Source organism: Mesoplodon bidens, assembly GCF_964165515.1.
Source record: "Mesoplodon bidens genome assembly, chromosome: 10".
Lineage (NCBI taxonomy): Eukaryota > Metazoa > Chordata > Mammalia > Artiodactyla > Ziphiidae > Mesoplodon > Mesoplodon bidens.
The window spans coordinates 6,144,453-6,157,172 of NC_138172.1; the positions used below are offsets into that span (position 1 = coordinate 6,144,453).

A 12,720-nucleotide genomic window follows, 5' to 3' on the forward strand; every position below is an offset into this window, starting at 1 on the left:
GATGTTTCTGTCCCTCCCCTGGTGCAAGGACTTCGATGCCAAAAACAGGAAAGTGGTTGTATTATTTATTTTTATTTATTTATTTTTTTTGCGGTACGCGGGCCTCTCACTGTTGTGGCCTCTCCCAATGCGGAGCACAGGCTCCGGACACGCAGGCTCAGCGGCCATGGCTCACGGGCCCAGCTGCTCCGCGGCATGTGGGATCTTCCCGGACTGGGGCACGAACCCGCGTCCCCTGCATCGGCAGGCGGACTCTCAACCACTGCGCCACCAGGGAAGCCCTGTATTATTTTTTAATATCATTCATCTAGAGGATACATAATGACAAAAATGACTTACACATTTAGTAGCAGGAGGAATTTTAAATTAATTTGTATTTTATTAGTCTCAGCCACATCTCCATTCATTTGGAATGAATGAGTGTACACGTGTGGCCCACGTGATCCGTTGAGTCCATAAGCAGAGCTCAGGCTGCACGTGGTCCCGTGCTGCACCCGCCGCCCGCGGGTGGATGCCCGCCGCTCTCATGGCGGCCGTGGCCCACCCAGGTTGGGGGAGGAGGGGGGAGGGGCTTTCCCCGTTGCGTTCTCAGGGTTGACCTCTTTTCTAAAACTTCGGTTTTTCCTCTTGTCTCAGCTAATGATGGAAAACATGCACAGACTGTCCTAGTCAAAGAAAACTAGTCCCTTATTTTCACAGAGTTGAGCTGCTGGGAGAGGGGCTCCGGGTGGTGGTCCGACATCACAGGTCTCGCCCTCTCTGGGCAGCAGGTTGGGGAGCCCTGACTCCCCAAGCGAAGAAGGCCCGAGTGCTGGCCCTGTTCTCGCAGCCGGAGCGCAGCATCTGGCTGCCTGGCCTCGGGGCCCACCGCGAGGAGAAGGGAAAGCAGAGGCCGAGCAGACAGGCAGGGACCCTCCCGCCAGGCCTGCCCCCAGGATGACCCAGGGAGGAAACCAAGACACGAGGGGAGCGGACCCAGCGCTGGCAGCTGCTGAGCTAGCTGAGGAGCCTTAGCACAGGACAGACGGGCCTGCCGCGGGGCCATCACATCCCGAAATCACGTTTATAATAAAGATCCCAAGTCACCAAGAAAGGAAAAGTCAATTGTAGGATGTTTCAGACGGGTTTCTAACTACAAGTTTTAAAATATCTTGTGTCTTAAGGCTTACGTGTCGGTTGTTTAGAACCTTTACGGAAGTGGCCACCGTGGGCCCAGGTGACGGCTGTCGGGTGTCCTGGGTGCCCTGGGTCTCCACGCGGGTCTGCGCAGTGACTGTGCCCGAGGGAAGAGAGACCTACCATCTGGGGAACGGAGCAAGGCAGGAGGAGCAGCCACGAAACGTCCCCTGGGGCTGGTCCCCTGGAGGGTCCCCTGGGGCTGGCTCCCTGGAGGCCAGTGCAGCCACGGCGTCTCAGGGCTGGAGACTGTGGAGCTGTGGGCGGTGCTCTCTCAGTGCCGCTCGGTCTTGAGGGCGGCGACTGGAGACCCTTGATTCATCTAAAGAGCCAGAGTCCAGTGAGGACGGCCGAAGCCTTCCTCAGATACGCCTGTCCTCTCCCCTACCCAGAGCTGGTCATCCTCCCTTGAGCACCGAACAGTGGGCAGCAGTTGAGGCAGGAGGGGGAGGGCTGGCCTGATGGGAGCCCCCGTCCCGCCCCCGCCGGCCTGTGCACTGGGTGCGCCTCTTCTCGGCTCCGTCTCCCTCCTCCTGCCCTGGGAAGGGTGTGGGCACCCCCCCGAGGCTGGCGCGGGCGTTGGGGAGAGAAGGCGGGTGTTGGACGCAGCTGGCCCAGGCCTTGGGGTTGGTTATCGACGGGCCCATCCGTGCAGGACTGAGGAGAAGGTCTGCTGGTTCGTTCACTCTCTACCTGCAGTGGTCCTGAGCTGGACGGCTGGGAGGATGGCTTGGCTGATGAGGGTCTGCGGTCCTGTGCGGACCGCACAGGGGCGGGCGGATGCCTTTTCCTGGCTTCCTGAATTGCACTTGGAGGAGCAGTCGGGGGGCAGCTGGCCCTCCAGCTTCCCACCGGCAGGCCTGGCCTCACACACTTTGTCACCTCAGTGCTGATTAAATGTCCTCGTGATGACAGGTATGTGTGACAAGGACACCTCAGGTCCGGTGGATCTTAGGGGCCTCTGAAAACGTGGAGACCAAGCTTCAAAAAAATTGGTGGTGGGGGGGAAGAGATTAATTACAGATAAAGCAGAAAAAACGTGGATGTGGAGAATATCTAAAGAAGTAAAAGCATTGGAGGTAAAAGCCATGGAAACTGTATTAGTTTCTGGGGCTGCCATGACCAAGTGCCACAGACTGGGTGGCTTCAACAGGAGAAATGTATTTCCTCCCAGTTACGGAGGCTGAAGTCTGAGATGGAGCTGAGGGCAGAGGCTTGTCCCAGGCCTCTCTCTCAGCTTCCCGTGGCCTCAGGCATTCCTTGGCTTATAGATTGCATTCTCCCTATGTCTTCACATCTCACGTCATCTTTTCTTGGTGCATGTCTGTCACTTTGTCCAATTTCCCCTTTTTAGAAGGACACCAGTCATTGGCTGAGGGCCCACCTTAATGCCCTCATCTTAACGTGATTCTCTGCAAAGACCTTGTTTCTAAATAAAAGCACAGGTACTGGGGTTGGGTCTTCAGCCTCTTTTGGGGGCAGGGGACACAATTCAACCCATAAGTGATAAAAGGTAATTGAAGGAAGAAAGTGGACTGGCTAACAAATGTACGAAGAGGCCCTCAGTTGCGCTGGTGCCAGACGTGACTGAGGACGCAGTGGTGGGAGGAGTGCAGTGGACGCCGGGTCCTAAAGGGCTCCGGCAGCACCCGCTGGCCCTGAAGGCGGGGCGCCCTGCAGCCAGAAGCCTTCCCTCCGGAGATGCACCTGAGAGGCACCCAGGTGCAGGAATGTAAACACCGTGGGATTGTTGATAACTAGGAAAACCCGACATGGCCAAACGCCTGTCGGGGCAGCAGTATATGGACAGACTGGTGGATTCTGTGAAGGAAGCCTGTACTGCAGGTGACGAACATGAATGAACCGGATCTCTAGGCCAGAAACACGTGAGGGGAAAAAGCCCGGCTGTTACGTGCATACGGTGATGGGAAAGTAAAATGTGCTGCTCTGATTTACAGATACGTTCGCAGGTGGTCAGAGGACAAAGGCTCAGGTGGGAAGAATCTCCGAATACAAGCCGGCGGGTGTGTCTAGGGGTGAAGACGGGGCGGGGGCCTGGGGGGCCTGAAGGAGGACCGTGCTCTGCAGCTTTAAGCCTTCAAGAGGGAAGGAAAGATCTGAAGCAAATAGGATGGTGCGGTTTCATCTGTCAGTTCTGGGTGGTGGGTACATGGGTCTTTGTAGTTTTCTCTGCATCCCTCTCTCGAGACAGGGAGGTGAAAAGGAGAGGCTTTGGAGCCAGTCAGATATAAATAGAACCCTTGTACTGTGCTAGTTTTGCAACCTTAGACAAGTTACTTAACCTCTCTGGATCTCAGTGTACACACCTACACGCCGGAGATGCTGATGCTGACTTTGCAGCCTTGTGGTGGATTTAATAAGGTGATAATGATAAGTGCCTTCAGGGAACAGCAGTTGGTGATAATGAAGATAATCCAGGTGAGCAGTTGACTCGGAGGGGTTCCCCAGCCCGTAATGCTCTCTCTTTCTGGGCAGGTCTTTCTGAGGGCAGCGATGCAATGGATGTGCTTCTCCCTGGCACTGCAGGTCACACATGTCATGGGACAGAGCCAGTGAGGAGTGTGTCGCTTAGTTCCAGGTAGTGGGTTTTTGAAATGTGAACTAGCAGAAAGGGGGAGAGTTAGTGGCGGGGGGGTGGCATGTTACTCGGGTGGAAAGATGGGGCAGGGATCTGACCAGCCAGCTGCACGGTCCTCCATGCTCAGGTCGGGTTCCCTTGAACCTTGGATGCGGTAGGGCTGTGGCTTTTTTCTTGATTATTAAGTGATGTTAAGCGGTGGCAGGTGTCATATACGACACAGTCTTCCCCCCAGTCAAAGGCAGAGACAGCTGCCCCGTGTCACTGCCGAGCGGGACGTGCTGGGCACTGCAGCAGACAGGCCCCGGTCCCTCTGTGCCTTTGGGATGCTCTGAATGCCAGTATTTCTCAGCTTTTTCCGGCCCATGACACACAGCTCACCACTTTGTACCAGGAGGGCACCTCTGCCTCACCTCCCACCCCCTCCGCATGCCAACGCCTTCCCTCCACACCACACACCCTGGCGGCGCTGTCTTGCCCCGCCGCTTCCCGTCTGAAATTGGTACCTTGGAGTGACGACACTGACCCAGGATGTCCTGGACACACCCACACACACCCCCCGCCGCCGCCTGGTTGGAAAGCAGTGAATTCTCCTGCTCACAAGGAGAAAGGGGGTGATGCGTGAGGTTTGGATGACCTGGGGGACACTTAGAAGCGGGGGAAGGGGAAACAAACGATGGGGAAGGTAGTGAAAGGGAGAAACTATTTCACAGCTATTTATGGCTGATGTTTAAATGCTCCCTAAATTCTGCATTTTTCAGAAAAAAAAGTCTTTCCTGCTGGGAATTTCCTCTGAAATTGCCTTAATTCCCTTTCGTTCACCACAGATCCTAACTGGACTTACACATGATATGTGTACTTTTAATAGTTCACTTAGGGGCTTCCTTGGTGGCGCAGTGTTTAAGAATCCACCTGCCAATGCAGAGGACAAGGGTTTGAAACCTGGTCTGGGAAGATCCCACATGCCGCGGAGCAATTAAGCCAGTGCGCCACAATTACTGAGCCTGCGCTCTAGAGCCCATGTGCCACAACTACTGAGCCCGTGCGCCACAACTACTGAAGCCTGTGCGCACCTAGAGCCTGTGCTCCGCAACAAGAGAAGCCACTGCAATGAGAAGCCTGCGCACCGCAACGAAGAGTAGTAGCCCCCGCTTGCCGCAGCTAGAGAAAGCCTGCGTGCAGCGACGAAGACCCAGTGCAGCCAAAAATAAAATAAATGAATTTCTTAAAAAAATAGTTCACTTAGTGAATGGTGGTTAAAACACCCGCTCTGTGCTCAGCCCCGTGCCTTGCAGGGCTGTCCCCTCACGCACGTGCAGGTCCCCACCGTGCCCTCTGGCGCTGCAGTTTGGGGGGTCAGGGAGGGCCTCCTGGAAGCTGGGGATGGAGGGGTGGGTGATACGGGGGCCTGCAAGTGAGGATGGCTGAGCGGCTGGGTGTCTGGTTGCCGTCCCGCCTCCACTGCTCAGGCTAAGCGTTTATCATCCTCACCTCGGGCCTCTTTTCTGCGAGACAGGGACGGGGCCATCTACTTGATCCACGTCACAGACCCAGCAACTCAGCAAGTAATGGCAGGGGAGAGACATTTTCTGGTTTTAGTTTTTTAAAATTATTATTATTTTTAATTGTAGTGCATACAGTGTACCATTTTAGCCATTTTTAAGCGTACAGTTCAATGGCATTAAGTATCTTCTCTGAGGAAGCTTTCTAAAATTAAAGATGTTTTAACAACTTTATTGTGATTCGTGTTGGGCCATGAAGGTGAAGCTTTGTTGCCATCCTGTCGGTTCCCAGAGGGCGGAGACGCTTGTGTGAGGGATGCCGAGGCCAGGGAAGCTGGGTGAGTCGGAGGCAGGGCTTGGTCTTCGCCGCAACCCTCGTGGGCCCTGCGCCCGCCTTCCCTGAACCTCCATATACGCCTCGCCCTCGTGCACAGAGGGTGTTGCCACAGACCTTCAGTCCACTCCTGCCGGGGGTGTTCTGCATCCCGTTGGCCGGGACACCCTGTCACCTCAGGGATGTTCCTGTATTACGGGAGCCTGGGCCCGCATGGGGGACACGGGGGCCGGGCTGGGCCGAGGGGCCTACAGCATGGGGACCCCTGGGGCCCCAGAACATTTCCTCCAGAGCACTAAGTAAAATGCCTCATCCCCACATCCCTCCCCTGTGCTAAGAATTGAGACTCCCCTTGGTTTAGTTAATTGATGTCAGGAGGTAAGGAATTTAGTTGAGGCCCGAGATGGTCAAGTAAGACCTTCCCGAGGGTTTCCTTCAACTCTGAGCCCCGGTTGGTTGAAGGGCCGGAAAACCTCACGCTGATGAGTGGTGCAAGTGGATGCACTTTCCTCAGTTTCACTGCCTGGAGTTGAGGCTACTTTTCCCTGGACACTGGGGACATGGCTGGCTTCTCGCCTCAGGGCAGAGCGGCAGCACGTGGCACCCATTTCCCCGACACCATTGTGCTTTTGAGCCCCTTCCCGTTTTCTCTGTGGAAACGCCCTCCCCAGGATGAGGATGGGTTCCGGGAGGGGCCGTGGACCCCAAGCCTCCTGTCGTCGGCTGCCCCTCCGCGTCCATCCCCCCGCGCGAGCCCTCTGGACTCTTTCCCGAGCAAACGTCGTCTTTAATGAGAACGGAGGTGCCGCGGGGCCCCTCGCAGGCAGGAAGCGTGTGGTTTGGGTCCGGGAGCACATGACGCCCCGGGAAGCAGCGGAGCCCGGGGTATGAGTCACTGGGGGAAGGAAAACAACGTCTGTCTTCAAGCTCCGGGAACCGGGAAAATGAGCTGGAAATCTGAGTAATGTATAATTTTACTAAAATTAACCAGCGAGGTCTTCAGATGGTTTCTGGGTGTTTCCGTGTCTTTTCCGGTCCTTGATGCCTGCTGCGCCCTGCCTGCAGGGGCCCATTCTCCCGTTCGCTCCCCGCGGGTTGACTGGGGACAGTCCCCTCCGCTCCTCGGGCATCCTGCTGCGCTGTGCAGTGTCGCGGTGCTGTGGGGTGTGGGGTGTGAGCACCGGCGCCACCCGGGCCACTCTCCAGCCTTCTGACCGCTTCTCCGGGCCTGCGCCCCTCCCGCTGCTGTGGTGGTCACGGGGGAGCTTGTCGCCCCCTACCCGTGGTCGTGAGCCTATGAGAAGGGCTGTGTCTTCCTCTCTGTAACCGTCAGAAAATAGGGGCTCAGTTAACATTGGTTGAATATCGTGGGGCCTGAACTGGACGGAGGCGCGTTCCAAGTGACGCGTCCAGTCCCTGAGTTTGCAGAGTTCGTGAAGTGACCTCTAGAAACCTCATTTTGGGGGGGGGGGTTCCCTGACACAACGACAAACCTCACTGTGTCAGGGAAGCAATTCACATAGCTCATCAAACACTGAATTTTATTCAAATTTAGATGGAAACCTGATGCTGGACATGACTCTGTGTGACAACGTAGTCTTTTCAGACAATGGTCACCTGTATATTCAGTAATAAGTACCCGTTCAGGGAAAAGCCAGCTTATCTTGGGTTTGAGGGGCCTGGAGCCCATCGAGCCAGACGTCCCCGCTCTGTGCCGTTCTGCAGGGACGTTCGGTGTTTGCGGTCACAACTGTGCAGCCCTTCACCGTAAAGGCCTGTCATGTCATCTGAATCATCACAGGAAGATGAAATTATTGACAGGCTGGTTTCAGAATTAAGTACTTTTTTCTTTTTTTTTTTCTATTTTTGGTATTGTAATTCTTTGAAAATTGCCAGGATCCATGTGGTGTGTATGGAACATCTCATCTAGACTGTGACCAGAACATACTCTTCCATGATTGTCTTCATGGGCTGGAAGTTTATTGTCTAATTGCTTCTAAGTCATTTTGTACAGTCGACCAGAGAAGAGTGCGGGGCTGGGGGGACGCACCCATAAATTACATGCTGTGCCTTACGCGGCTCGTTGCCCTGTAGTTGATGAACTGAGCTTACAACTGATTTGGTCCCACTAATGTCCATTGATCCCTCCACTGTCCCAGAAGTCATGACCACATTTTTAGTTAAAATACTTGCTCCTTTGTTATGAAAAAAAGACTGCTTTGGCAGCAGAGAACAAAGCGGATTTAAGGGCTGAGACCTGAGGCACAGAGAACCCCTGGGCTGCAATTCCTGGGCTTCTACCGCGAGGCCCAGCGCTGCCGTGCGGAGTCCTTCTCCCCATTCTCAAAGGGACGCAGCGTGTGACGACGCAGCGTGCGACGACGCAGCGTGCGACGACGCCGCGCGCGACGACGCCGCGCGTGACGACGCCGCGCGTGGCGGCGCCGCGTGTGACGTTGCCCCTAGACGAGGTCCATCAGGTTGCAGGCAGGGCCCGTACTATCGCCTCTTCTGGGTCCCCGTCGGCACCTGCCCGTGGTTGGACTTCCCTGCGGCAGGGCCCTCCCGCCGGCGCGCCAGGCTCTCCGCGCTCCACACCAGCCTGACCGCCACCCCGTGAGCCAGACACCACGGCTCGCGGGCCGGTAGTCTCGGCCAGTGACGAGACTGCACTGGGTCTCTGTCCCCCCATCTGGGGCGGGTCCCCTTCTCAGTGCTGTTGGGAAGACTGAATGAGCTGAGGCCAGTGGAACCTTAGAACAGGACCCGGCAGGTAGGAGGCATTGGCTTACTTTGGCATCATCACCACCTTCATCCTTCTGAAGGCAGATCCTGGTCCAAGCAAGCCAGCCTGGAGCACACAGGTGAGATCTCTGGGCTCCGAGCGAGTGGAGTTTGTTGAAGCAGCGCTCAGCCAGACTGCCAAGCAGGGGGCTGCCGTCTCGTCTGGATGGAGCTATGGAGCTGACTCTGGACCCTGGGAAGGTGCTTCTCCCCAGCACCCACCTTGGTTAGCATCCTGGCCCCTCAGTTACTGGTAGGCTATTTGATCAGAGCCTCAGACAGTGGGGTGACGATTGTGTAATATTTACCCACACCAAAGTGAGGGATGAAATGATCAGTGTGAGCATCTCACCACGGTCGCCAGCCCCCTTGCCTCCCAGAAGCTGCCAGGTCTTTCTGTCTGAGCGCTCACTCCTCTTTTTCAGGAACAAGACGGCCAACGGGGACTGCCGGAAAGACCCCCGGGAACGGAGCCGCAGCCCCATTGAGCGAGCCGTGGCCCCCACTATGAGCCTGCACGGCAGCCACCTGTACACGTCCCTCCCCAGCCTCAGCATGGAGCAGCCCCTTGCACTGACCAAGAACAGCCTGGACGCCGGCAGGCCGGCCGGCCTCTCGCCCACCCTGACCCCAGTGGAGCGGCAGCAGGTATGCTCTTGTCCAGTGAGGCTCGGCCGGTGGCCGGTAGTGGGTCCGGGGGCTTGGGGGATGGAGGGTGGGGTGGAAGGAGGGCGGTGACAGGCGTGGGGAGTAACCCCACGCTCAGTTCTGTACTGAGGGTGGTTTTAATTCTGACCTGGGCCTGCCTAGGCCTTGCCCCTTGGGACTAATGGCCTCAGACAAGACTTAATGTCTTTGGGGCTTAGTTTCTTTGCACGAGGTGGGGTTGGTCTAGACTAGCTGTGTTTCTAGCAGTCTTCCTTGGCAGCCGCGTTTAGGGATCAATGTAATAATCCTAATAGGAATCCTACGTTAACCCATTATAAGGCCACACGGATGGAGTTAAATGCCAGGTTGCTTTGCTTTGGGTTGGAATCCTATGAAGTCAGTGGTCCCAGTGGCTGTTAGCTCCTGCTGGTCAGAAACCTGTGATTGGCAGACAAGGATTTTTTTTTTTTTAGGAAATTAAGTTACTTAATAAACACAGATTGCTTGGTAGGAAAACAGACTTTAAAAAATGGGGTTCCTGGGGGCTTCCCTGGTGGCGCAGTGGTTGAAAGTCCGCCTGCTGATGCAGGATACGTGGGTTCGTGCCCCGGTCTGGGGGGATCCCGCATGCCGCGGAGCGGCTGGGCCTGTGAGCCGTGGCCGCTGAGCCTGCATGTCTGGAGCCTGTGCTCCGCAACGGGGAGAGGCCACAACAGTGAGAGGCCCGTGTACCGCAAAAAAAAAAAAAAAAAAAAAAAAGTGGGGTTCCTGGGGGAAGAGCTAATAAAAGGAGGCGTTAGCCTTGAGGTTCAGAAACACTGCATGAACCCATGGCTTTTCTCTCTGAACCTTTGGGGCCTGTGACCTAATAGGTCCTCACTCAGTGTTTGCTTAAGACTCTTGGATGCGGACAGCGAGCAGAGGAGGTGCTGGGGCCGCCGGAGCCGGGCTCAGCCTCCAGGCTGCCGCTGTGTCCTCTGCCCGCTCCTGGTTCTGACCCAGTCTGTCTGTGACACCTGCTTGTGAGGGGCCCCGGGCGTTGGGCGAGGTTGCGCTGGTGCCTGTGGTTCCCAGTGAGGCTGATGAGCAGTTGCGCTTCCTACCTTGGAGCCCAGAATCACAACCCTGTTTGTTTCCTTTGTTCTTTTAACAAAACTGCGTGGACACTTGCTTTGTGTAGGGAGTGTGTTAGAAACTGGTCAAGCTGGCTGCGGGCGCTCACAGTTTGAGTCTGGAGGAGACAGGGAGTCAAATAACTAAACTCTTAATGTATGAATTGGTGAGAACCAGGCTGAGTTATCACGTAGTGAACACTCCCCAGTGCTGCTGCGCCCCGGCGCTGGGAGGCCCTGGAGCTACAGGAAGGAAGGGAGTTATACTGGGAGGGCCCAGGGCGTCTCCCAGACCCAGGGTCGTGGGTACAGCCAGGCTCAGGAAGCAAGGGCCGGCTCTTGCCTGGGCGAGCAGATAGGAGGCAGGACCCTCCTTCCTCCCCTGGCCCCGTGCCTGTCTCTGCATCCTTTTCTCTCTCTGCTTCTGGATCACATGGCCAGCTCGGCGTGGCCGTCCCCCAGCTCCCTGAGTCGGCCTCGGTAGTTGAGCCGCAGCCTGAGGCAGATCTCCAGCCTGGCCATGGGGCGAGGTCACTTATGAACATGGCTGCACAGCCCCATCTCGAGGATGGAGGGCACGTCACTACAAGAGGGCTGGTGGGGAGATCACGGGCTCGGGGGTTTAAATAGGCCCTTCAAAAGGTGGGCTGCACACTGCAGGCTGTCCTTCAGGTGCGGCATGACCAGCACCTGCAGGGCGGGACTCCTGGACGTGACCACGGGCCAGGCCCCCACACCCATCTCAGGCGATGCTCCACGCCCCTCAGGTACGAGTTTTCCTGTTTCATACTCAAAGAAATGGAAGCTTAGAGAGCTGAAGGTCCTGCCGGCTGACTAGAGCTGGTTCACCCAGGTCCACCCGGCCTCAAAGCCATGTTCTCTCCTGTCTGCCATTGTCATCCACACGGCGGGGGGGTGTGTGTGTGTGTGTCACACCGACTCTCTTGGTGGCTCCTTCCCATTGCTCATGTGTGGAATTAATAAAGCCCCAGATTCTTTGTTCACGTGCTGCTGCTAAGCTGCATCTTCCCCCATCCTGGATGTGTGGAATTTCTTGTTAGACCCAAGCACATCCCCGCTCACCTGTGTGGGTACAGATCTTCATCAGAGACGTGTCCTTATCATTCCTGTTCACTTCCCATCACAGGAAGGTTTGATGTGCGGACTTCACAGTGGCTACTGATCCAGCTCTTTACGGGAAAGGCCTGGGGTGGACAAGGCCCGATTCCCTTGTTGACACTCCCTTTGGGGTGACTTTTCAGCCAGCTCCTGCTAGCTGTCTTGTCGTCCAGGTTTTCAGGAGTTAAGTTTCCTGGCTGGAACCTAAGGGAGCTCAGTTGGTTCACAGATGTTTTCTGTCCGGGTCTGGGGATCCAGACATTCGCTGGTCCCTGCTCTGAAGTGTGTGTGGTCGGGGAGACAGGTGCCTCTGGAAGGGCTGGTTTACTGGCTGAATGTGGGGCAGGCAGGGGGAGGGTCATGCTTCACAGAGATGATATTTGAACGAGGTTTTAAAGAACGAGTGGAGTTTGCCAGGCAGACTCTGCGGTGGTTTCGGGGAAGGAGGGCGAGTGTGGGCAGGCGCATGGGGTGAGGGTGCTTTGTGTGTAATTCAGGCACTTGGATAGATTCCTGCGTTTCTGTCTCCATCATGACTTGCATGGTTGTAACAGAAACCGACTTGAGCTGGCTTGGCTTGAGAAAAACCAGGAGTATATTAGAAGGCTCCTGGGATGGCCCAGAGAAGCCGGTGGGGGGGGGGCGTGGTCCGAGGATACACTCTGAGAAGTGCAGGGCCAGGCGCTCTCAGGACCGTGACGGTAGGAGCTGTGGTCTCCCGACTCGGCGATGGTCTCATTTCAGATCTGAGAGTTGGGACAGGCCAGCTCCCAGCAGCCGAGCCTCGGTCCCACGTCCCTCACCGATCCACACCGCCACTGCCTCACACTGAGGGTCACTGCTCAGACAAGGGAGAGATTGGGAGGGGGCCGAGCGCACACCCCCAAGACTCTCGTTCGCGGAGGGTTCGGGTCGTTGAGCGGTGTGGCCTCCAACGTGAAGCAGGCGGCGGCGCCTGGGCTTGACCGGATCTGCCGTTGGGCTCCAGGAGGGGCTCCCGCAGAGCGTGGGTACTGGTGAGGCCCCGCGCCGAGGCACCACTCCAACAGCGAGGCCGCCGGCTCTTGGTTCTCCAGGCGGGTCGGGTGCCCAGCGGGGGGGCTGAGGGGTGCCGGGGTGGCCGCCCGGCCTTGGAGCTGGGCGGGGATATGAGGATGGGGTCGCCACTTGGGGCGGGGGGCGCCGAAGCGCTGCTGCCTGCTGTGTGCTCGCGCCCGCACTGATGCCAGCTCCCTCCTTCCGCAGAACCGGCCCTCGGTGATCACGTGCGCCTCCGCCAGCGCCCGGAACTGCAACCTCTCCCACTGCCCCATCGCGCACAGCGGCTGCGCGGCCGGCCCGGCCAGCTACCGGAGGGCCCCGAGCTGTAAGTGCCCCGCTCAGACCACTGCAGGGGGCTGAGGGCTCCTTCCGTGTCCTCTTGGTCCCAGGAGCGGCTGGCCTCAG

The 12,720-nt window shown here is 56.9% G+C and overlaps 1 protein-coding gene across 3 annotated transcripts in view; it reads left to right on the plus strand.

Moving 5' to 3' along the window:
* Positions 1-12,720, plus strand: part of VGLL4 (vestigial like family member 4) — a 156,538-nt gene that overhangs the window by 140,771 nt on the left and 3,047 nt on the right. For all 3 annotated transcript variants that reach the window (XM_081247227.1, XM_081247228.1, XM_081247226.1), the window contains 2 exons: positions 8,821-9,043; positions 12,520-12,640. In XM_081247227.1, the coding sequence (XP_081103353.1) occupies positions 8,821-9,043; positions 12,520-12,640 (344 nt within the window). The remainder of the gene's footprint in view (positions 1-8,820; positions 9,044-12,519; positions 12,641-12,720) is intronic.